The sequence below is a fragment of the Chiroxiphia lanceolata genome, chromosome 3 (assembly GCF_009829145.1).
Source record: "Chiroxiphia lanceolata isolate bChiLan1 chromosome 3, bChiLan1.pri, whole genome shotgun sequence".
NCBI lineage: Eukaryota > Metazoa > Chordata > Aves > Passeriformes > Pipridae > Chiroxiphia > Chiroxiphia lanceolata.
In genome coordinates this window covers 7,691,524-7,718,070 of record NC_045639.1, presented here as the reverse complement: position 1 = coordinate 7,718,070, position 26,547 = coordinate 7,691,524, and the positions used below count along the sequence as shown (strand labels likewise).

The following is a 26,547-nucleotide window of genomic DNA, read 5'->3' as shown; positions in this document are numbered from 1 at the left end:
AGTTTGCATGGGAGACTGTCAGCCATTCCCAGGGAGGCTAGTGCAGCTCATCCAGGGTAGTTCTGTACAGTACCATTTAATAGAGCCAGACTGGAAGGAGATAGGAGACAATGACAGCTCCTTTTCTCCCCTGCTGCCTTCTCAGCAAACTCTAGTGCCAGCCAAGGGCAGTCTAATTCCTATTCATGATAAGTTGGCAGAGTAATTCCAGTCTTTAGGGATAACTCATATGAAAAGGAATAATAATCATTACTGGGATATTTAGGTTCCAGTCCAGTTTAAACATGCAGTGGTCAGAAAATTCATTAAACCTTTATTTTATATTTTATGGTCATATTTATATTTTTATGGCCATATTAATTTATTACATAGTGGCTGTCCCACTGAATGAGTTTGATAACAGGAAGAATGAACATCCAAAGTTAAACACTTGACGTGTGTTTTACGTGTATAAAATCGAAAAATGGGATTTGGCCCAAGTCATGCTCTAAGCACAACAATCATTGCTCTGTTAATGGTGTAAACTTGGCCTCCTCTGCCAAATCTTCATTATTTTGCTCTGTTGAAGGAAACTATGTACACAGTGCTCACTTCATGCCACTGTTGCAGCAACTGAAGCTGCGAAACGGAGCAAACGTTGCCTCACTTCATGAAATAATTTAACACAAAGTAAAAGGATGGCATAAGTTATTGTAAAGAACACTTTTCTTAATCAGTGGAGAAGAAGATAATTATTCTGAAATATACGAGAGGGCTCCAGTTTGTGAATAGCATGGAGATGGTAAATTGACAATGGATATTTATTCCTTCACATAACAGAGCAATTAGGTAACATAGAAGCAAATTACCAGCGATGGGTTGAAAAAACAAAAAAAACATTCACCACCACTACTGCCAAAAAATATCGTGGAACTGATTGTCACCTGATGACACAGGTGCCAAATACAGACAACTTGGAAAAGAGTTAGGCAAATTTACAGAAGACCAATCTGCCTGTGGCTATTAAACAGGATAGTCTGACTGCTTTCTCTCCAAACCACCAAAGCTCTTGTTGAAAGATCACTCTTAATCCCTGTTGGTTGTCCCCTCCCTAAGAATCTCTCATTGCAGACAGTACCAGATGAACTCCTGTCTGATACTATAGGCTCGTTCTTATGTTTTGTGGGCTGGGCATTTCACACAGGACATGTGGAGAAACAAAATAATCTCCAAACAGTGCAAGAGAAGACAAATCCCTGGAAGCAGTGGATGACAAGGACACAGAGAGAGAGCCAGCCAGCCAAAATGTATCAGCCATACAGCTTTGGCAAGACTGTTGCTCCAATCTGTAAGTCACCACACACATCACTACTGCAACAGGCAGCTCGTGAGCCGCTCATTCCAGTCCCGTGCCACAGCCAGCCAAGTGAAATGATGAACACCATCAAACAAACCACAGAACCTCTCTTCCCTAGAGCTCCCAAGGAATTTCCCAACAGCGTACTTTGCCTCCAGGGCCAGGGCGAACACTCCGGCTGCTTCGGGGGCAGCTGCAGATGTGCCCGAGTGGCGCAGGGTGCAGTTGCCATACAAATCCGTCGTGGCCTGCAATGACATTAGATGTAATTAATGAAACCAGCTATTCCACATTCCTTGCAGCTACAGACTCAGAAAAATGCAGAAAGCAGTGTTTGTGCCCTTGCTCTTTAGATTGTGTGTTTGAGCCCACGATCCCTTTTTTTCTTTAGAACAGTGTATCGATTTCAAACCACGGTGAGACATAGTTACAGAGGGTGTGAATGCAAGAGCAAGTCATGAGGTAGTAAAACCAATGTTCATTATCACTCATGATAATTCATACAGATGGCATTTGTTTCTTATGAAACAGATTTTAACCAGAGGCCTTAAATTCCTTTGTGTTGATCAGAAGGATTTGAAACTAGAATTCTTAACAGTATTGAGCTTTCTAACACTTGTGCAACTCCAGAACCAACAGCAGCACCAGGCTGCTGTTTTCTATGCAGATTAGCCACTAGAAGAGACTAGAAGAAAACCTTAGAAATACATTTTATGGCATAATTAAAAAGGTGACACAGAGCTGATATCAAGACAGAAACCAATAATTCTCTGTCTTCTACTGCATATGGGCATTTAGGATTGTATAATATGTCTTTGGGGTTTGAGACAGGGCCATGGAAAATGTATAACAGCTTTTGGCAAAAACTAACCTTAAGTTACACCACCTGAATTTTCTACCCTGTGAATTGGACTATGTCTTGACTAGTCTGAAGGCGCTGAAGAGCACTGATCACTGTGGTGGAAGAGAATCCCAAATACACTGGAACAGAAACTGCCTGTCTTCCAGCTGTAGGTATGGTCCTGCAGGGGGCTCAACGGGAGGCTCTGGGTGATCTGAACCCCCATACGTCCTCTAGAGTGACTAAATGTCTTTCTGTTCTGTGCTGCTCGTGCAGCAGAAGTCTGCCAGTACAAGTAAACATGATCTCAGATGTTAACACTTTCAATTTAGATTTTTACAGAGACCTTTTGTCACACTGTCCTCTGGGAAGAGGAGAATTGAACTTCTAACTCTGGTTTCGAACAAAGGAAAGCACCAACTTTCCTTTGAAGGTCTAAGAGATGGAAGATCATTGCTGTTCTCAGTATTAATCCCACCTCTCTTCAGCTGACAGTTTTGGCACCATCATATAATGAAGATGAGAAAACATGCATCTCAACAAAGAACCATCTGCTGCTCCAAAGCGGTTGTAATAGGTTACGGGAGTGCACAGAGACAGCAGCAATGGCACAGTAGTATCGGGACTCACCACACCAGCCTCTGGATTTCTCTTCCTGCCATTACTAAAGGTGGAGGCCAAGGTTGAAGAGCAGCTTTCATCGTACAGAGCTGTCCTTCCATCATTTATGGCAGAGTTGATGGAGATTGTCCACATGCTTGAGGCATAACCATCGCAGTTACAGTCGTCATAGCTGCCCCCATCTCCAGAGGCCCAGACATAGATGCTGCCTTTGCCACCCCGGCCCTGTGAAAGGGGAAAATCGACCCTCTTGAGTCAAACTGCCAAGCTACACTAAACTGCACGTGTCATTGTAAAGCTGTGTGTCTGTAAAGGAGAAAACTGGCCCAATCAAAATATACATCAACCTTAAGCTGAAAATACACGGATTTACGCAGGTTATTAAATCCAGGTAACTGGCAGCCACAGCCAGTTCTGCAGCCTTGTGTACACAGAGTACTTCCATTTATCTCCTGGTCTGCTTCATGCCCTGAAGGCTTCTGTGCCAGGCACTAAGACATTTTATGGATTCATTAGCATTTATATCAAGGTCTAAGTGCTATGAGGAAAGTGTTTCTTTAAAAGGGATATAGGTCATCTCACAGGCTGGGTTTGTAAGATCCAATTAGGTCCAGGCAATGGCTAAAAAGCTCTACTGGCACCTCTTTCTCTCAATAGATTTCCCCTCCCCCAAAGCTGTTTTTTCTGACAAACCAGCTTCTACTTTTAAGGAGCAAATAAAGTTACGAGACCATATAAATAATCTAAAGACAAATGGTCCAGCAATTACACTGAGATGGACGGGAGAGACTGAAGCTGAAGGGCAGCTATAAAGGCTTCCCATTAGTAAAAGGAAAGAAATCTGTATCCTCTCCAGAACTTCCAGATAGGCAGCAGGTGGGAAGGGATCAACTCAGCTGCCTATAATCTCATTCTCAGAAAGAGGTAGGAGCTGTCTGGAAGAGTCAGACCTGAGAACCCTGACACATGGGGAAAGATCAGGGCTATTGAACCCAAAGCTCAGATCTCCCACTGATTCCAGCACAGCCACCATTTCTCTCTGTGTTTAGTCCAATATAATCCAACATTTACTTCCAAGAGCACCACAAGGGTGCAAGGCGTGAATTTAACATGCTGTTTATATGCACTGGGCAGAAGATTAAAAAATTTCTTCTGGCCTCCTGATTGCCCAGCATGGAATGGAAGATAAAGCATATATAAGCTTAGTAACCTGCAACAGTATTTTAATAGGGAACCTTTTCTCTCAGGATTTTAAATCAAATCTGAGTTCCCAGCAGCAGCTTCTATTTTTCATCGTACCCCACTGAACAGAGCAACCTCATTATTTCAAGCACGTTAATGAGTTGCATTATAGTCCACCGAATTGCGCAGCAGGTTTGCTGCCACTGGGGTATATAACATCTCAGGACATAGATTTTCATAATAAAGATAATGACTATGAAAAAGCTCACTGAAATCCATCTAAGAACTCCCATGAAGACCCGAGATCAGTCATTTGAGCTTCAAGGGAGGATGATACTGTTGCAAAAATATATCCTTTAGGAACAAAATCCTTCCAGCAATTTATTAAAAAAGAAAAAAAAAATCAGCATAACAAGACCAGTTATGCCTTTTTTTTCCCCTTTGACTTTTTCCATATCCCACCTTGTGCTCTGACTGGCATTAACCTACAGGGCCCAAACCCAGCCTTTGAATTGTCTTCAGAGGCTACACCCCAAGCTTGCCGCAACCATGCCCATGTACACCACCACACCACTTTGCAATCATCTGCCTGCTTTGGACAGCCTCTGTCCCAAAAAAACAAGCAGCAGTCCAGTGCAGAAGGCAGGTAGCTGCTGGTGGCAGGAATAAGAATTTGACATGTATAGATCTGTTCTTAAATAACCTTTTCCTTCCAGTGCTTTTCTATGGAGCAAACCACTTCAGTTTCATGTGAGAAATTCATCCAAGTTGCTAACAAAAAGTTAACCTCCGCAGTGTCCAGCACAGAGAAATAGAGTTAGCTCTGCTCAGCAGGATTGTTCTGTGCTGCCAAGTATTTTACCCCATGGATGGGATATGTGGTGAAATGGCAGAAAAAGAGTGTAGCAGATTGCCAGTGTGGAACAGGGAGAAGTCACAGAGGAACTGAAACTCTGGGGCAGGTTTTATGCACAAAATTACTGTAACTTGAGAATGGCCTCAAGACATCATCATGAGAGTCACATCCACAGGTGCAGCTTAGTGTTAAAACCCATAATTCACTTCTTAATACTCTAATTTCAATCGCCTTTCCTTCCTAGCCAGGACCGGAAAGAGGAGCAAACACTACTAGAATAAACTGTTAGCAGCCCAAATGCCTTATTTGCAGTGATACTGCTTATATGTCCCAGAGCCAGACCTGCAGTAGCAAGACAGTTTGCACAGTGTCCTCAGGCAGAAATATATGGCTTCAGGGGAAGTGAATTTTCAGTTCTCTGGATGGTAGTAGTCTAAACTGATCTAGTCCTGATCTAGAGGGTGGCATCCCTGCTCCCAGACAGGGCAAGGGGTTGGAACTAGATGGCCTTCACGGTCCCTTCCAACCCAAATCATTCTATGCTAAATAAATGAAACCCATTTGGGTAAACTAAGTGTCATATTTAAAACAAACTGAAAGCTTCTATTTGCATCTCAACCTTATGTGAACCTAAAAAACTTCAGACGTGTCACTCAGGCTGCTGTACATTTGGATCAAAAATAGGACTGGAGAAGACAGTAGTAACATAGACTATAAACACCAGGGGGATCCTGAAGTAACAGTCATGAAGGAGAGAGAACACCAGTAAGACAGTAAGGTACGTTTTAGAGTATCTTTCCTTCAAAATCCTGTGGAAATCTGCTCATTTCCCTCAAAAGTGATGCACAGTCTGGCACTCGCTGTTCTGAGACACCTGAAGGTGTATCTCAGAGCTGAAAACGAATCTCAGTGCATTTAGCCCCAGAGAGGCCCACCTCTCAATTCAGGCTAAACCAGAATTAAATCTTGGGCAACGCTGCATGCTTAGTAACTCATAGACAGCTCCTGAGAAGCTCTCTTCGAGAAAACAGCAGGTTTTCTATTTCCAGTGTCCCTTGTGGGTTATTGCGCTACCAGCAAAAAATATCCCTAAGACATTTTCTTACCCCTTTTCTTATCTTCCACAAGTGCATAATCCCAGAAAGACTGCTTTACTGAACTACCTTGCAAAAGTGAGCTGGCAGGGGACTACAGTCTATTTCACTTTATGTAACTTGAGGCATACCTTGAACTATTTTTTCCCCCTTATTACTGGTGTTCATTCATCATGCTTGCTGGGCTAGTGCCTGAGCCAGTGTTTCCCAAAGTTTTAACTGCTGGATCACACTTTCCAGAGAAAAATGGGTGGTATTTGACAAATAAATCTCCTCCAGCTTCCCTAAACTTTCCCGACAAGGCTGGCAAGCTCCCACGTGAATAACAGCCAGGCCTCTAACATGACACGGCCTCTGCAATGGCTCCTACAGCATGTTTCTTGTGCCCTTTCGCTTTGGCCTAATCCTTCATTCACAGATCATGATTAAGAGTTTTCAACCAATAAAATAAAGAACAGACTCCTGCCCTGAAAAGCCAAGTACCAGGGAAAGACAGAACCAGGACACCAGCAGGCAGGTGGGAGCAGGATAAGAAGGAAAAAGAGTAGCATCTGACTGTGAGGACGTATTTTTTTAGGTGCAGTGACATTTCAGGATAAGGATGTCCAAATGGTTTGCTGATGCTTATGGACTACTTCTATGGAAGCAAGTGCAGATAGAGCACATTTGAAAAAAACACGACAAATTAAAAAACTGAAAACTGCTTTCTGTAACAAATTCAAAGCACATATTATTTTATAAGCATCTTTCTTTTTGCATGACATACGATAGCTATTTTGTGATTCTTCCTCCTAAAAAACCAGAAGTGTTTCAGCACTGTCTATATAATTTAATAGCAATTTATTACCATTTTGCCTGCTATGGTAAGAGATAGAGTGGTTTTCTAGGAAAAGCAAAAAATTCTACAGCTTCTTCATATATTTGTCATGGGTCCTACTGACTTAGGAACAGGACTCAGTTTCCATCCCCTGTTAATTTTGACTGTATTTTCCTCTGAAAAGAGCATTCCTTTCTCTTCATGACTGAATTATTTGAAAATCCTTACATGTTTTGCAATTAAAAACTGCATCCTTCAGTATAGATTGCTCATTATTGCCGAAAGTGTAGTTTGCAGCCCAGGCAGGCAACACAAATCGCCATCGTGTCCCCAGGCTGGGACACACCAAGACAAGGACAGACTGGAAGAGCTGTGGGACCATTTTCCCGCTGTCATGACCTGATGGGGAGCATTGTATGGGGGTCCCAAGACTTCCAGGAGACGACACAGAGATCTTGCTCTGCCTTGGTCTCCCCACACCTCCTGTGCACCATCAGTCTGACTACTGGAGCCAGCTGGAGTCAGTGAGTCCTTGGTATCCCTGAACTGCTGCTCATTTTTTACATTCCCAGTTTTTTCTGGAGCCTGCCTGCATGTTCCTGCATCCCTGACATGAGCCCTCGCTCTCCTGGCTCCTCCAGCTGCTGGGTTGATTTGCCCAGAGCAATTTGGTAGCCTGTGACTTCCTGGATCCCTTTGCTCCTTTCCTATACTGATTTCTCGGGCACTGTCAAAACCTAAAGCAAAATCTGCCTGAGACCAGCCAAGCAATCTCAACTTCATCTCTGTCTACCAGAGTTTAAAGCAGGAAACATATCTGGATAGCCAAAGTTTGCCACCACACAGGTCCAGGGGGACAGCTGAGCCGAATGCCTTAGCACTTCTCCCATATCCAACCCCTTCTGAAACCCAGAGCTGCTGAACTGTGTCCCCAGAAGCCCAGGATGCCTGGTCTGCCTAGTACAGCCACAAGTCATAGAGTTCAGCTCAGAAGAAATAGCAGCTGGGTTATCCTCCTCAAATTCACCACTGCTGAAGGCTGTGTCCCTTCTGGGCTGTCCTGTCTAACCTTCTGGCATTCAGTGGAGGAGGAGAGGTTGTTTTGGCAGGAGCAAGAACTCAGCTTAACGCTTGGCTGCTATGCAGAGGATAACTGTCACTTAGAACCATGTTTCAGTCATGCTTCTCCTGTTTTTGTCCCTTTCACGTTTTGCTGTCTTCAATAACTGGCTGCAGTTCCTCCTAACAGATTGCTGAAACTATTTGGGTCAAGTAATAATCACTCAAGTCCAAAAGACTGCTGCAAATGAGATTCTCAAAAAACCTAAGCCTATAATTTGTAAACCGTAACAAAAGGCTTTATGTAACTTATTTTAGACTTCATCACAGAAGAATACTGAACTCACATCCACCAACTCATAATTAATTGTGTAATTGTCAATACCTCCTTTGGCTAAAAATAATGCTTGAGCCATTTTCTACATCTAAATTGTTGTTGAAATTGGATGGACTTCTCTTGGCCAAGAGAAATGAATGGAAAATTACACTTTTGGTGAAGAGGGGAAGCATTAGGTTTCAACTGCGTTTCAGTCCAGCAGGGAAATGGGGAGGGAACTTTGAAAATGCTGAGGCAAAGCCTTTTAATTAGCCATTCTTTTTTTGTTGGATGCTGGGCTGCATATCACAAGTAATAATGTATTTACTCTAGTGCAACAATTCCACAGGCCTAATTCTGGTATCAATAATATTTGAAAAAAATCCACCTCATCCTCTTAGTATTTCTGAGCTAAACAGTCATTGAGAAGTAGACTAAACACCCAATTTACTTTCTACCAGTGACGAAGCTGGTTCCTCCACCCAAGTGCTCCCAAGTGGTGTGATGAACTCTGTCCTCACAGCTTCACCTGTGCCTCTGCCAGCACTGTACAAAGGTTCCCAAATTATAGAATCAGCCTTGCTGGGAGACTAAAGCATGTCTGCTGAGTTGTGGCACAGAGATTAGGCAAAAAAACCACTCCTGGAGTCAGAGTGAGACAGCAAAATCTACATTTTTGTAGAGGCTACATTATTGTCTTGCCACCTTAGAAAACAGTAATTTACATGTCAATGAAGAAAATATTTATATTCGGAGCTTACAAATATTGCCACATTGGCCCAACCTATTGATGCAGCAGCATTCTGCTGTTTATGTGACAGTCATTTGAGTTTTTGTGAAGGGCAATATTTAACCCTGTCACAGGCCCATACAAAGCTCAAACCCACAACAGCCAAGGTCCTCAGCTGACCAAGGCACCCCTGAGGAGGCCAGTATCACAACAGATGTCAGTGGGGGTTGAGATTTGCCCCTAACCTAGCCTAAGAGGCACATATCCATTCCTTGAGTTGTAGCAGGAGAGCAAACTGCTGCAGACTGATCTCCAAACCTGGGTCATGTACTCAGTCAGAAGTCACGTATCCTGTCACCAGGCTGAAAAAGCTGGTCATGCTGTTTTACAAAAGCCTGAAAACATCCTTGTCAGATGAACTGGGTTCAGAATTCAAAGAAGGCACAACATACTCATGTGGGGTTTTAATAAGGTTTGATTTTATCTTACATAAATAAGACAAGGCATGGAATTATAATGCATATTTCAGACACAATGGCAATATAATGGTAAAGGGCTCCCAAGTTATAAAGAAGCTTGTTGGGCTCACTCAGAAATGGAGTAATCAGATGGTCGCCAGATCATAAACTAATTTCCATGTCCTCATTTGGCTGTTGAGCAAATAAAACGATATTAGAGATATCTAACTGCATGTACTTCATTAACGTGCCATCTTCAGCATATTTTAAAGTACAATAAAGTACAAAATGTCTGTGCCCTTGGAGAGAGGCAAATGAGAAATATTTCCCTTTACTTTTAACAATGTCCTTTCTTCTTTCATTGGTCAGCCCAATTACAAAGCCATGATGAGACTATAAATTCTAAATACTGTTCCCCTGGCAATTTGTACTTGGGCAGCATTTTCTTAGGTAGGATCATATTATGGAAGCAATAATGTTTTCACCAGCACAAGCACGAATGGATCATGTCTTATATATTCTGGCTAAGCCAGTGAAGTCTCAACGAATTAATTCTGTCCATGAGCAATCCCTCACAACCTAGTAATATAAAAGCCTATATCATAAAAATTCAATAGATAGAAACCAGCTTAGCTCATTACTTCTTTTTATTGCCTTTAATTCCAATAACTGAAGATGGAAAGAGCTGGACTCACAAAACGGCAAGTAAGAAATGTTTACTGGACACACTGCTTTAAAGACAGGATGTACCATAAAATATGAGTGGAATTAGTTCTTGACCTAAGTAGCCTTTTCCTGTTTAAGATGACTGCTGATACAATTCTGATGCAAAGTACCATCAAAAAGTCTCTATTTAAGAGAGGTGTGCTATCACAGGATTTCCATCTACCATCCCTACCTCCCTATCGAAGCTGTCCTGCCCCAAAGTGGGTAAGCACAGCTCAGACAAGGGATATGTAAACTACACAGTATTGCTTTCTCCAGTCAAACTATACATACAATGAGTGCAAGGCCCCCTCATTAGGCAGGTACTGGGTACTCACAAGTTTCAACCTAGTCTTCAAAAATTTCAACTTTAAACACGCTGTATTAGGTATTAGGTCCTTTCCGATTACATCTCAAATACATCTTTTCTAGCAGCTGAAATGTGCATTAGGTAAGGGTGTTCATCTGTATCAGACCAGTGCCAGTAATTGTCAAACTCTTGTGGACGTTTGTGTGTAAGAAATTCTTAATCCCTATTCTCAAGCACCTCAATTCAGCTGTGAGCTCATTTGTCTTTGCAGTGCAACTACCACTACTCAGGAATCCAGTCAAGCTGCTGACTCTTGTCCCTGAACTAAAAACCATGAGACAGTACAGTGAAGGAAGACTGCACTCAAAAAATGAGTAGGATTGTGTCTTATTAACAAAAAGCAGCTTGAGTCCCTTTCCCAAGACCTTCTGATTACATGTGTTATGTTGACACCAAGTTCATGCACACACCATCCCTTTTGTGTTCAGCCTTAGAAATGCAGTTATTAAAAGAGCCCATAAAGGAGTTGCCAGTGTGATGGACAGATTTTGCTCTCCTTAATTATTCTATTTTAGTGCTGCCTCTATTCATGCTATTTACCTTCCAAGCAAACAGGGCACCGAAGGAAAGGCATGATTAAGACAGAAGGCAAGGATGAGCTTAACACATGCCAAGAATGAGTAATGGAAGCGGAAAGGTAAGAAAATAGAATTAGATAATAGTTTGGGTTGGTAGAGACTTTAAAGGTCAACTAGTCTAACCCGCCTTGCAATAAGCAGGGACATCTTCAACTAGAAGAGGATAAATCAGATATAAAAGATATGTCAGCCTTAGTCCACACAGTTATGGCTGCCTGGCTTTAAGCCACAAAACCAGACTTATTAACAAGAAATTTCACAGTTTCTGCAGTTTTCATCATCTTGTTGTTATCAGTTGACCAGTTACCCCCACATCTCAGCAGCTCTGGAAGGAGGACTTCTAAAGGACATGACAGTGCAATGGAGTTTGGGGGAAGGATTAAACTCTTTTCAGTGAGTTTCACCCAAGCGTGGTGGCAACAAGGTAAATGTTATCTGTGTTTGTCAGCACAGTTAACTGCATCTTCCCTGTAAGAATTTTGTATCATTCCTACTTACTTTTTAGTTTTGCATTAGCAGTAAGGATATTAATCTTGCTCCATGAAAGAGATCTTACATTGCCTTCTAGGACATTTGGAAGCATTGCTTTTAGTTTAAGAACATATTTTTATTCTCAGCATGTTGCTTCCTCCCTGCCAATATTTCAGCTTCATCATTAATTCATGAACCATCACTCTGGTGAGAATCAGCTCTAGGCTGATAAGAAGAATTCCTACATTTATTTGTCTCTGTTTATAAAAGATCCTTTTTAATAAACAGGAGGGTTACTTTGAAAAACGATCATAAATTAGATTTACATTTGTACACTCAATAGAGAATTTGATGCATATATTATAGACCTAAACTAGGTAAAAGGATATTATATCAAAGGCTTGTTAGTCTTCGTTTGCATGCAGGGAAGTCTGTAGTGTGTTTTTCAAAACACCGCGGAGATTACCCAGCATCCACTGACAGCTTGAGGTATCTCTAGAAAATCTGGCACTCCACAAAAGGAGATCAGAACAAACCATTCCCAAAAAAATCGCTCTATGACAGGAAATGTAATGAACAAAATAAGGGTAGATAGAGCTATGATCACAATTGCAAAGTGAGTTATTTGGGGTGGGGCTGTCTCTTCTTTTGTGCAGGTATTGCCAGGAGTTAGCTGGGTTACTGCCACTACAAGATGAAGTGCAATTTTCCCTGGAAAACAGCATTTTTCTTGGGTAGAATCCAGTACTATTCCTCCTAATTCTGCAATGGCTGACAGAACTGCTTTCTTAATGCAGGCTCTCCTGTTGATTTTACGTCTCTAATAAGGTATGAGAGCAAGTCGTGCCAGAGCACAGCTCACTGTCACTGTTCCCTCTCCTTCCCAAGCCTTCAACCCAAGTGACCTCAGGGCCCCTTCTGATCTTAATATTGCAAATTATTTCTTGAAGGGAATCACAGACACTCCTGAGGGCAAGGCAATTAAAAAAGTAATATGCCCAGCACTCCAGGTATGGGACAACAACCAGGCAATAAAACAGAAAAGAAAAATCCCTTCTCCGATACTTAACATTCCAAGAGGTTAATTCCAGTGTAACTCCACAAACTAAAGCATAAGGTAACATGACAGCAAGTTAATTGAAAGATCTTTTACACACCAAACTATAAAAAACCCCATGACTACAATCTAAAATCTGCTTCTCTTGGAGGGTAAAATAACTCTATTCAGTTCAGTTTGCATTCCTTTGCCAGGATTATTTGTGCCTTTTCTGCTACTTTTAGACAAGTTCTGCATGGGAGGAGATCAACACAAAAATTATATGGGAATTTTTCTATTTTCAGAATTTATGTCTGCTCCAACCAACATTAGTGGAAGAAAGACCAAGTAACTAAGACATCAAGGTGTTGCTAAAACTGCCACATACCTAAGAAAGATCCTCCTCAAGACCAAAGTATATAAGGGCATCTTTATGGAAACACTAGATAAAAGAAAGAAAGTTACAAGAACAAACACAGCTTGTGTAAGATGACTTCAGAGAGACTCTGAACTCATCAGAGGTTTGTAGAGTTTATACTATAAAACTGAGCAGACTCAGGAGGAATTTGTGATAAGTCTTCCTGTGTTATTGCAGTATATTGCCAATTTTATGGGCAGGAGCATGAGGATAACTATAACCAATCTGTTATAGGCAAAACATTTGGGGTTCAGGATTTGAGAAAGCTTTAGAGGCTTCACTACTTACCACAACAGTAGATTTAATTATCATGTCACAAAACAGGGTAAACTGAATGTGCTGCTCATAACAAGGTGGTGATGAGAGTGGGAGAAACTGGCACGAGTAAGAGGACGAAATAATTTGGATGGAAAACTGAGTAATTGTGGAGCTCCCACACAAAACCACCCCAGATGTTCTGGGGAATTTCAGATCTTGTCAATATGGAAAGCCATCTATAATCAACCAAGGGGAGGAGGCTCATTCCCTACATTACCGGGAGCAGCTGTGGTTGATCTGGCTGTGTGACACTGAAGAGATGCAGACAAAGCCATGCAAGGTTGGTTGGTTTGTTTTGGGCTGATTTGCTTTTTTCTTGAGTTCTGGCACCCATGTTCCCCAACCTTCTAATAGTGTGCAGGCTAGAGAGATTACAGGACAATACTGAATGTCTTTTACAAAGACCACAGACTGCTCCTAGAAGGAGGTGGAAAGGTGGGAATAAACAAGGAGGCTCCTGCTACTGGGAAATGACACTACTCCATGAACATCTGAACAGCTGTAGTTGAATCAAGCTATAATAATGACCTTATATGAGTGACCTGAAAGACATTCTAAATCCAAAACAATAATTAAATTGGTAACACACCAAAACAGACAATGTGGCATCAGCAGCACAGCTGGCATGTTTCAACATGGGGAAATGGGGAATATTTACAGGATCAAGTTCTTCCTTGTTGACTGTGTTGGCATATGAAAAGCATATGTAAGCAGACTAGAGATAAACACAGTATACTGAGACTATACAATAAAAGCAATGCCAAAATATTGCCAAAATATTGCAGAAAGAACACCATTTAACACTGGAATATGCTGAAGGTTGGAATAATTTACACAACTGCACTGTGTTCCCAAGTCACTGGTTTCAATGTGAGCCCATACACACCATTCTGCCCCAGTACCCAGATTATTAATAAGACTGTTACCTTGTTCACACCATCTGCCATGGCTTGCAGTGTTAGCTCTCTAGGTCCATCCACAGTCTTCCCATTATCAGTTGGTCCCCAGCTGGCACTATATATATCTATGACTTGAGGCATATGACTGATGGAGGAAGCCTCAATAATGTCTGTCATAAATGGCTGGTCAAGCATTCGAATACCTGTAGATTTAATCAACATAAACATGAATTATGCATTACCCAGCACAGGATAAAATCTCAGCACCTGCAGAAGGTCCCTGGTTATACAAGTATTTTAATTCACTGGCAATTTCAATCACTCAGTAATTCCACACTCGCCATTCCCATTTCACCAGGGTGTGCTTACCCAGCAGGATGCCAGCATTAAACACCCAGCCACAGCCAGGCAGCGTGGCCCAGAAAGTACTTTACTGTTAGCTTTCTCATTACACAGTATTTTCCATCTACTATTGGAGAACGTTCAAAAATACTCGTATTCAGCAGTCTCAGAAATTTGTAGCATTTAAATAATATTAATGGTATGTAAAGTAGTATTTTGTAACAACTAGGGAAAAAGACTAAGGCCACCCTCATCGAATTAATACTCAGTTTTGTGTTGACAGGTCATTAGTTTTTCAAGTAATTTTTCTATTTATTTTGGTGGCTCTCCAGAATTTAATCAGAGGAGAGAAACACACTACACCGCAATTTCCTGGAAAAATATCATCGTGTCAACATGCAGATGCAATAGCAAAATATGGCCAGTATTTGGAGGAAAAAAAGCAAACTAAAACCTGCTTCCTTTAACCCACACTGCAGTAGGAGTTAAGAGTTTAAATGATACAATCTTAGGACATGTCAACTTCATAAAACCTCAAAGTGTTGGCTATAAGCAAGCCAGAGTGTGACAGACAGGAGTGCAAGCCCTTACATCCATCATGCCCCACACATAGGACAGATTCACTGAGAGCCAACCTGTCGGTGGCCTCTGGGTGAGACCTGAGTAACCAGGGATTCATTCCAACTTTCATTTGTAGCCCTGAGTGGAAGTTCAGTTTTTCCCAATGGTTTAGGACACAGATGGGACAGAAATCAGTAGCACAGAGCCAAACAGAGCGAATGGTGGTAAGGACCCTGATTCAGAAACCAGTGGTTTTACTACATTCAATATAAACCCCATATGCCAAATGTGAAGCTGGAAAAAAGTGGTATAATATTCAAATAGAAACCAGACCAAAGCTGCATATTCCTGATCTACTATTTCAAGCTAGAAATGACGAAGTCAAATTCAATGATTGAGAAATCCCTTCATGTACTTGTAAAATGCAGATCTGCACTGAAACCACAGAATTAATTACTGATCCTGGGGAGATGAGGAAACAACAGGAAAAGCCAAGCCGTCTTCAGAGCAAAAAAGAGGTACAAGAAGAAAAACAAGTGACACTCCAGATCCTTGGCTACCAACTTCCAGTTCCACTTGCAAACATGGACCCTGAACAATGACAGCAGCAGACTCCCAACTTGCATAGACTTCCACATCCCCATGTACCACACGGTGGTGCTGCATGTGCACACTGTTCTCAGGCAGGGAAGGTTGGCTGGCACTTCCAAAATCCTGTGGGGATTTTGCTAGGAAGTGGGGAAGTAGAGAAGATTATTTGTAGGCTGTTGGTCACCAGAAAAAGTCTCCACTTATTTATTTTTAAGTATCCATCTTGAAGTTGTAGAGTTAGATGAATAATACAGACAAGGTCCAGCCAAAATCCCATGCACCAATTCACATTCCTCTAACAGTAGCTATTGCCAGAATGCAAATTTTGTGGAATGTCCATCTCTGAAGGGGATGTTACCATTACTGAAGAAAGGAGACATGCACGAGACAGGGCTGGCCAGTGATACTGCTTGGTGCCCCTCTACAGTGGAGATTCAGCTTTTGATTGTAAGGTGACAGACAAAATGTAGCCTTCCCCAGATTCTTCTGACACTGCAGTGAAACAGGGACTGGCCAAGCAGAGCAGAGCTGTCCATGCACACATGTTGTGAACCATCCCCAGGAAGCAACAGCTGCATACACACTGGTGTCCTGGTGTGGATCAGGGGAATTTAAGTGAAATTCATAAGCATCTATTTCTGCTTGCTGTGGCTCGTTTCTCAACATGGAACCATAGGAAAACTGAATTTCTTCAGTTTAAACTAAACTAACACATGGTGTCCAAGAGCCTAACTCACTCCAAGCACTGTGTTCAGTCTATCTGCACAGAAAAGAGCCTGTTAGAAGTAAAAACACCCAACACACATGAAGTGTGAATGCTGGGTACTACCCATTTCATCCTCTGCATCTGCTCCTACCATTTTGCATCACTGTTAAAACAGAGGAAACCAACGACCAAAGAGATTTACAGCTCTGCAGGCCCTGCCCTGTGAGAGCCTAAAGAGTAAGACCAGCATGAGATTTGCCTTTTCAAATAGTTTCTGAGTGTAGCAGGAATTTATACTTTACCTTCTGCAAAATGAGATTTGCCAGAAATGATTCTGCAGCTACGCAGGGAAGAAGCACTGAAAATCAGCACATGAACAGGAACTGGCATATGAAGGAGCAGAGCTGTTCCTTGGCAAAGTTATTAAAGGGGCTATTAAAGAGGTCTTTGATTGAAAAGGCAAAGCCATGGAGAAATTCCTCTCCTCAGCTTCTGTGAAAAGTAATAAATACATGGCCCGGTGCCAACCTGCAGTCCTGTCCTGGGCAATGCTCCCTGGCTCTGCAGGAGAAGTTCTGCCTGAGGCACAGTGACCATTTATCCCTCAAATTGCTACCATACCTGCAACTTTGGAGTTGTAGGCGACTCCCACGCCGCAGATGTTGTTGTTGGCAGCAGCAGACACCTCTCCTGCACACCTTGTCCCATGGCTGTGAAAGAGAAGACAGAGAGACCCACATGAATGCTGAATTGAGCTGGATCACCAAGAGCTTCTTTTGCCTCAGTCAGCTCTCAGTGCTGCAGAGGAAAACCATTCCATGGCAAACTGTTGAGCGCTGTACTCGGATACCTGGATGAGCTCATTTCTTCCTGAAGTAGGAGGTATCCAACTTCCCCTCTGCATACTAACACTGCATTTTGTTGCAAAGTTATTCAGACCATTTCTTTTTAACTCTGTCAGAGAGGTTCTGCCTCATTACCAAATATTAGTCGTTAGGAAACAGGCCCCTGACAGGACAGTGTAAACATAAGATCAATATTAATTCCTTTATTTTTGTGGCTTGACAGCATGACACTCATTACTTTGAACCCTGCAGAACAAAGGTTGATTGACTTTTTGCTATTTGAACATGTGAAAGGAGCATATCCCTGCCCACAAAAGAAATGCTAAGGAAAGAGGTGGGTGCAATACCAAGTTGGAATAGCAGAAGGGAGATAAAATGGTCACTGCACTTCTCAACAGCAGAGCTGTGGCCCGGCTGACCAGGCCCAAAGCTGTCAGACCTGAGAGCACATGCATGCTTCTCCCCCAGTGTCTAATTCCTGGAGGAGCTGCCAAGGTGCTCCAGCTGTCAGCTCATGGTGCTACTTCTTTCTGCTCAAGTGGGAAATGTCTCTGCTCTGACACAGAGGTCCAGGTTTGGGCTGACATATAGCATTTCAAAAACACCTGGTGTCTCTGAAGTGCTTTGCAGCCCTTAACAGAGACCCTTTAACAGGCAGGGACTCTCAGACAGTCCTGCAGGAAGGCAAACTGCATTTTCCTTTCTCCTAATTCATCACGGAAATTAAACTGCAGACAAGATAAACATGGACAACACAACCTAGTTTTTAAAAAATAGCACAGCAGGAAAACTATTGAAACCTGTGCTGCTGCCAGGCTTTTTTTTAAGATGTTGAATCAATATGAATCCATCCTACTGCTCATGCATTCTACTCTGTGCATTAAAATTGGCATTGCTCCTATAGCAAGTTAAGGATTCAAGCAATTAACAGTGCTGTATTGTAAAGGCTATGCTGACTATCAGATGGACCACCCTGGGAGGCAGCAGAATTAAGTTTTAATCATCTTTTTTCTCTCTCCCTTTAAGCACCTCTAGCAAAGGTGAGAGTAACATTAGTAAAGGGGTGAGAAGCAACAACATTTCCTGCTGTACTTGGAAGAATATATTTTTAAAGGCACTTCCATGAAAGCAAATGACCGGTCTTGAACGTACACAGTGAATGATCACAAAAGACTGAAGATCTCATGTATGTTGCTTTATCAAAGGGGCCAGTGAGAACAGTGACATACATTTGTTATTCAGCTGCTGCACAAATTTCTTTCAGCAATCAAGTAGGTTTTTCCTCATGCCCTTGTTCAAGGAAGTGTGAAAAAAACCACACTGTGCTAGGCATTCATTATCTAGTCACCTGTGGGGTAGCTATAAGCCACAGAGCAGAATAAATGGCTTTGTTAAAAATTGGCTTGACTGATGCTGGGGTGCAAAAAATCAGTGATGCTGACAGGTGAGCTCTTTCTCTCACAGATAGAAAAATTGTATTAGGACTTCCCTTGTGAAAAGGTTTTACAAAAAGGTCCTCTCCCCTGCCTGGCCTCCCTATCACTGTGGCCTTTATGATGGAGACTGCAAGCAGGTCTGTTCCAGCAGCTCGGGGTTTCAATATCATGCTGTTGACTAGAGAAAAAAAAATAACCACATACGAGTGAGTGGAAATACATTTAGTTGAATTATTAATGGCAAATAGCAGACTTTTCCAACTTAGCACTATTTGCTGTTCATGTATCATTGATAAACCCATTGTGGTTTCTATGAAGTGATTCATGTCATGAGCACAAATCACACCCTTTCTCTACAGTGTTGACTTCTTCTCTATTACTCCCATGGTTGAAACAAGGGGACAGAAGACAATGAAGAATATTTTCACTTTTGAACAAGTTACTTCAAAAGTAAACCACACATTAGCAAGACGAGCAAGTCATATGTTAGTAAGTGGAGAAAGTTTTCCATAAATGTTATATAAATGAAAACATTTTACATGAACATTCATGAAAAAATAAGATGGGAGAAGGGGATTCAACTGAAAAACAGTTTTGCCTTCTGCATTTAAGTAAGGTATCTGTACAAGTAATGAAAATTTCACTGTTTTGTCTTTAAAAACTACTTTTGTTTCTAAAACCTACTGCCAATGCTATTGTGTGTGCCCTTCTATCAATGTGTTTTTTGAAAGTATCGGAGGTGGCACATATTTTCATTGAGGTCCTTTTTTATCTGCTCTGAAATGCTTCTGCAGACAGCAAAGGACAGGACCCATCCATCCTAACTTCAGCTGCAGAGCTGCAGTCTCAAGAGTTGGGACCATCTGAGTATCTCGATCATTTTAGCTGCTTGCACTGGGCAGCAGTGCAGAGCTCACAGGGACACTTTTGTGAAGCAAATGACATCCCCTTTTTATTCACACGACATTATCAGCTTCTAAGCATTTGAGTGTTTGCAGAAAGGAAAGTGTTCTACTTTGCTTTGGATCCTTAACTAGTAAACGACATTTTTACCTCTGAAGAATATGGGGTCTCCAAGATAGTGAATATATGCTAACTCTTATCTGAGTGAGAGAATATACAAAGGCCACAGGAGTGGAAATAATTATTGGTTATTTGGATCAGTTATTTGTAATCTCAGTGCTCTGAGATGGGGAGCCCAAGCTGTGCCTTCTGCATGCTCACAAGAAATCAGAGGGCTGTACAGAAAGGTCAAGCTATCACTGATCCCTGTTGGAACTTCCACACTGTACAATGTGGAAAATGCCAAGGTACTGAATGTGGTTCAGGAGGAGAGGGTGTTCAAAATCACAGGTAGTTCCCAAAGTGGTTCCTAAAAATCACTTTGAGTGTTGTGGGGCTGCCTCTGTTTTTGGGAACAGAGTTTGATTCAGGTTTTTTCACTGCTCCTCAGGCTCAAACACAGCTCTGTCCCAGTGTCCCCTCTCCTGGCTTGGTCCCCAAACTGTGGGTCTCAACACAGCCAAGCAGTGAGTACAGTAAGCACGGGAATAAATCCCTTGGCTGCCCAGCCACCCATATGCCTCTGCCTGTAGCAGCAGCTGAACTGCCTGACTGCAATTCCCTATCTGAGGCACCACACTCCGCCCTTCTAAAATCCACCTAGCTTGGTTTCATAGGCCACTGGCTGTTAGATGGAAAGGCCAAAGTGCTTCCAGCAGCCTTAAAAAGTACCAAGTGGAAGGGGAATCTGTGCTTACATGCAGAGCAGCTGTGATTAATGAAATACTCCCTGCAAAACCTCCCATTTTTTCTTAAAGTCTAATGACACTTTGCACATGCAGCTGGCACCTCACAAAAGCCCCTGGGTGATCAGTCCTCTGCTTCTTGTTCCACAAATCACTTGAATTGCTCACAGAGAAACGCATTCTTCAAGGAAAAAGGGATATCATGCTATCCTATTTTGAGTCTGATTCTCCTGCATACATAAAATTCAATGGGAGGTGCATCACTGACTGCAAACAGAGCAAAATGGAGCCTTTATTGCAGGTTTCTCTGAACAGCTTTTCTGTGTAATCACTCCCTATCCAGATGCACCTGTAGAGCTACACATATGGACAGACCGTCAGAGCAGACAGTTATAACCTACCAGCAACAATAATTCAGAAGTCAGAAGTCATGGTAATAGCTTATATAGGAATACATCAACTCAATTGCTGTATAGCAAAGAAATATGCAGAGAAAAACAGTCACAACTACTCCTGAACAGCTGAATACAGTGTGTTGGTTTGCATCTTAATCTGGAGAAAACAAGAAATCTTTCATCTTAAAGCTTTCTTATATTGTGAAGGCAGGAAATGGATGCTTTACTGCATGTGTGGCTCCCACGATTTACCTTGCAAGGCAGAAAATTCCCCGTCTCATGAAAGAAAACTCAAGGTTCACAGAATCACAAAATGGCTTGGGTTGGAAATGACCTTAAAGATCATCTAGTTCCAATCTCCCTGCCACAAGCAGAGATGCCACCCACTAGATCAGGCTCCTCAGGGTCCCATCCAACCTGGCCTTGAACATTATCAGGGGTAGGGAGTCCCATCATCACAGAGGTTCATTGGCAAAGAATACTATACACTCTAGGTACCAACTTTTTTTTCTCAAAAGAATAGTGAAGTAAATCTGCAGAGCAATTTCTCCATTGCTCTCCTCCTCCTGACTTGTGACTTGAGCTCCCCATTCCCTTCAGATATAGAAGAAAGTGTTGCAGTTCTATGAAAACCAGAATTATGTTCTTAATTACCACAGATTGGGTCAAAAGTGACCATTTGCTTTTTCACTTAAGTGTCTGAAATTAGCCAGAGGCACCTAGGACCAGAGACCAGGACCTCTGCCACAACCAGGATGCCTGAGGTCTGTTTGAAGAGGCTTTACGAGGTAACTCTCCTTCCAGGGCCACTTTGAAGAACAGGCGAGGACTGCAAACTGGAGCCCACTATAAAATACTTGACAGCAGCACAATCAGTGTTAATGGGGCTTGGCAGAACACAGTTGTATGCAGTTCCACACTGAAAATGACAGAAGCCACCATTACCCACTAAAACTAAATTTAATTTTCCTCCTCTCCAGAGCTAAGTGATATCTTTCTCCTATAATGATCCTTTGCATAAATAAAGCCAGAAAGGCAGCAGACCTTCACAAATTAGAGCCCTAGTTCTTCTCTGACTTTTCTTTCACCAATTGGATTCATACTACTTTAAAAATGTTAGATGTCCTTCCCCAAAATGAAGGAGAAATCTCTTTGGGATCTTGCTTTAGCTGAAAAATGGCAGGACTACAAAGAAGGACATCACAGCTGCTAAATCTGTTTGATCCGTTCCAGGAGGCCTCTGTTTGAGGTGGAAGCACAGCTGCTTCTTTGTTGTGGCACTCTGACAGAACTACAATTGACTTCTTTAGAAATAAAAACAAAAATCCCCCTCCAAAACTCAAAGACCAGTCAGTCATCCCAACCACATCAAATAGGCCTGAAATATTTTTTTGATAAGCACTAAGACTGAGCCCTGAAACCTTGAAAATTTTTCAAATCCTCGGCACTACTGTTACATAAATACTGGCAACATCTGCCTAGAAGACATTTGGAAATTTCATTGAAAAAGTCCTGAAACAATTTTTTGAAAATCCAAGCTGGAACCTGCTGAGACCTCAGGGCAGATCCAGAGGTGCTGTATGCTGAGATCACCAGGTTATAATCACATCTTGTGGGAGTACCTTGGACTCTGCACCCTTGATTACACTAATGTCTTGCTAGGAGCTGTCAGAAAGGGCTTTTCCATGGGACAAATGCAGAACTTGGGATACACATGTTTTGTAAAATCTGTCATGTTTCTACGCCATGTGGGAAAGAAAAAAAGTTTAGGGAAACCAAAAAAGTCACACTTTCTAAAATCTGAAGTCTTTTCTTTTGGGCCATTCTTATTTATACCATACCTTGAGGACCAGTCCTTCTCCTGCTGAAAACTGGCTAAGTTCAGAGCCAAGTTCAGAACATACTGAAGAAGGAATGGGTCTTGGGCATTCAGTATGTATTCAGGAGAATTAACACAACAAGCACAGCTGCACTGTTGATTCCAAGTTTATAAACAAAACAGAACAGCTTTCCAGTCACTGTATGTGGACTTGAACTTCTCCAGTAGCTAGAAAAATGTTACTCTTGTACATTGCCCTTAAATCAAGGTGAAAATACATGATTCAGAACTTAACATCTAATTGTTTTTAAACTGGTCATTCTGCACCATGCTGCTTTTCTACCTTCTTAGCCTACAAAGAGGTGAAAAGACTTTTCCCCCCCCAAAAAAAATCTTTAGTCTCTCCAGCTTACTGGCCTTTAAAATTAGCTGGCAGTAATACTTCCTCAGACACAGTTGATGGGAAACCAGTTTATACAGTTTGGTTTACTGTATAATGTCCTAGGACAGCTGACAAAAAGGTATGTAGCTTTCACCTATTCAAACAATCTAAAAATACATTCTTCTGAAGCAACAAATTCATTTATAAACTATAAAATGGTTGTTCAATGCTATTTAGAGGTTACCTAAAAAAATGAAGTCATAAGTAACCTCTAATTTTCAAGCAATAGTGAGACTGCAGCATCTGTTCTGGTGACCGTTGAATTTAGCAGAAAACAGCCATTTCACAAATGTCATCAAATACTCAGAATTTCTTAAGCAAACCAAAGTGAAGGGCAAGCCTGCCTAAAATCCACTTACCTGTTAAACCAGTCATCTGTGTAGCGGGGGTAGGGGTAGGGGTCATTACTGCTGAAGTCATAGCTGGCTTTGGCATTCTGCAAAACACAAAGAAGTTCAGAAAGTCAGCTGAAAACCAGACACACAGGGCAAAGCGAAACACAAACTGAAGGGGAAGCTGACAATCATCAGCAAACTTCATTCTCTTCATTCTTCAAGATGCATCTGGACAGAAACCAGTCCCTGTTGTGCCATTTCCCATTTCCCACACCAGCAAGCCTGGGAAAAGATGCTTTCTGGAGAGCCAAGCCTCCTGCAGACCACTGGTATTTCGAAACAGTGTGGCTAATTGTAGGGTGGTGTGAGAGCTCAGGTCACTGCTGAGGTACTTTTCATCCACACTTACAAGAGTATTCAGGTGTTAACCTTGGTGTGGCAAAGCAAAGGTTTAATCGTATTTTCCAGACAGTGTTGGAAGTGACCAGACACATAGGTCTTCTGAAATAGAATTATTTTTTAAAAACTCATTTGTGGTACTACAACAGCCAGATTTCTAAAAGCATTTCAATGCCTAAGAATGTAAATTTCTCAAAATTCAACTGTGAAAGCTGCATTAATGGTCAGCACATATACCTGAAAATCCCCTTGCATATTTTCTTGGTCCTTTAGCTTGTGAACAGCTTCACAAATGTGCCTTTTGGGTGCTTTTCAAAATGTCATCCCATGTCTGTGCTTTCCATGTAAATCTAAATCATTCCTGATTTGTCCTATCAGCAGCTAAGGACACTCAGGAACTTTTTGATGCTATATCTGAGAAGTAAATGGAAAGTTACAGAAAGTCAAGTGCCATATTCTTTCTTCTCTCTTAATCAAAAAATAAATAAAGGGTGACTGAAAATTAGGCTTTAAAAATATTTGGCAGCTTCCTCTCAAGTGTATGTTCACTGAGTTTACACTTTAATAATCACCATACTCAAGGAACAGAATTATGTTAATTCTTAATTAATATGTACTTGTATTCCTTTTAAGATTTGGTTGAGCATGCTGTTGAAGATAATTTGAGATTTGTGTATGAATAGCTTTGCTCCTAAAAACATTCCCCTTCAGCTGATTCTCAGTTCCTGGGGTACAGGAATAGACAGTCCATTGGTAGCACCCAAGTGTTTGGGGTTTAGATTTAAAATCCCTAACTCCCAAAAAGAATGAACAAGGGACAGCATTGTCCTTGATACTTGTAGGGTAAAACTAAGTATCTTTCAAGTTACTGTACAGCTGGGTTTTTTGGATGCTCATTTCAGAAAGCCTGGTTGCTTATATTCAGCACAGACAACAAATATTTTTCAGCATTTTGATGGAACAGAATGGCTCTCACATGGCTTGATGCTCTCCTCCAGCTCACAGCTGAATCCCTTTTTGAGATCCTTCTTGATCCCTCCATATCTTTCACTAAGACCTTGATTTTCAGCCTGAAGATGCCTTCCAATCTTGTCAGCTAGAGCCACAAATCTTCAGTGCTTCTATGTGTCCAGGTGTCTGATTAATTTACCTCTTTTAATTATCACAACTGCTTATACAGCACTTTGAATGGCATAGGTTTGCATGAGCTAAGAGTAAACAGAACATGACTTTTCAGCCAGGGAAAAAAAGGGGAATTTGACAGTTGTCTATAAATCATTAGAGTACAGAGAAGGTGGACAGGGAGTTATTATTTACTACTCCTCATAATACTAAGTCTAATAGGAATCTATAGAAATTACCAGAGGGGAGACTTAGAAGCAGCAGAAAACAAGAAGTAGTTTTCTACAGAACATGTAATGAGTTACAAAATTCACTGCTGCCCAGCAACATAGAGGTTAAAAGCCTGAATGAAATAAAATTTGGTTAGATAAAATAGTGAAAGGTAAATCTGGATGGAGTACTAGGCTGCAATTTCTCCTTCTTCAGGAGTCCATAAACCAGAATGCCAAAAGCTAGGGAGGCACAGCCTCTGACTGAGTGATCATGCTGCTCCCCAAGCATCCACCACTGGCTGCTGCTGGAGGCAGGATCCTGAGCTAGAAGACTTTGGTCCTCACCAGTGTGCCTGGGTGGCACAGGCATCCCATCTTAATGCAACAGAGGAAGTCTGGATTCTACAGCATCCAGGCAGTGAAAAGGACTTCATCCATGTGTGGGCTTCATCCATGTGTGGGGGGTTTGTAACCCTCCCTGGGAGGGAAATGGAACTAGGATAGGTCACTTGATGTATATTTTACCAATAAGCTATTCCATACTAAGTTACGTCAGCTCAGATATAAAGAGACAGAAGCCCGGCTACGAGAATTAAGAGGGAAGAAAGCTAGTAAGAAAGCCACCCATGCAGTTGATGCAGAGGCCCTGAAAAGAAATCAGCGACCTCTGAGGCACAAAAAGACTGAGATCAACTCCTGTGATCCTGATGAGGGGACTTCTGATTGGGCAATGCAAAGGTCAGACAGTGAATACTCTGATCAGGAACAATAGAGGGGCCCTGACTTCAGCCAGGAGAAGGAAAGGGACGATAGGGTTTACTGGACTGCACGGATTCAATGGCCTGGCACGTCGGATCTGCAGATATGGAGCTTTAGTAGACATTGGTGCACAGTGCACCTTGATGCCTTCACGGCATAAAAGCACAGAGCCCATCTGGATTTCTGGAGTGACAGGAGGATGTCAAGAATTATCAGTGCTAGAGGTTGAAGTGAGTTTAATGGGGGACAAATGGGAAAAGCATCCCATTGCGACTGGTCCAGAGGCCCCTTGCATCCTTGGCATTCATTACCTCAGAAGAGGATACTTCAAAGATCCAAAGGGGTATCGATGGGCTTTTGGTGTAGCTACAGTGGTTACAGAGAAATTTAAACAATTATCTACCCTGCTTGGCCTCCCAGAAGATCCTTCCATTGTGGGATTGTTGCACATCAGAGATCAACAAGTGCCAATGGCCACTACAACAGTACATAGATGACAATACCGAACGAACCGAGATTCTGCAATTCCCATCCACAAGATGATCTGAGAGCTGGAGAGCCAAGGGGTGGTCAGTAATACCCACTCACCCTTCAATAGCCCTATCTGGCCCGTACGTAAATCTGATGGAGGATGAGACTAACTGTGGACTATCGTGGCTTGAATGAAGTTACCCTGCCATTGAGTGCCGCTGTGCCAGACATGTTGGAGCTCCAGTACAAACTGGAGTCC

The 26,547-nt window shown here is 42.0% G+C and overlaps 1 protein-coding gene across 1 annotated transcript in view; it reads right to left on the bottom strand.

The window, feature by feature from the left end:
* The window catches only part of PCSK2 (proprotein convertase subtilisin/kexin type 2), a 103,418-nt gene that overhangs the window by 8,110 nt on the left and 68,761 nt on the right, over positions 1-26,547 (bottom strand). The window contains exons 6-10 of the mRNA XM_032683538.1: positions 23,350-23,426; positions 16,927-17,015; positions 14,133-14,308; positions 2,808-3,023; positions 1,484-1,584 (exon numbers count right to left, since the gene is read on the bottom strand). Coding sequence (XP_032539429.1) covers positions 1,484-1,584; positions 2,808-3,023; positions 14,133-14,308; positions 16,927-17,015; positions 23,350-23,426 — 659 coding nt within the window. The remainder of the gene's footprint in view (positions 1-1,483; positions 1,585-2,807; positions 3,024-14,132; positions 14,309-16,926; positions 17,016-23,349; positions 23,427-26,547) is intronic.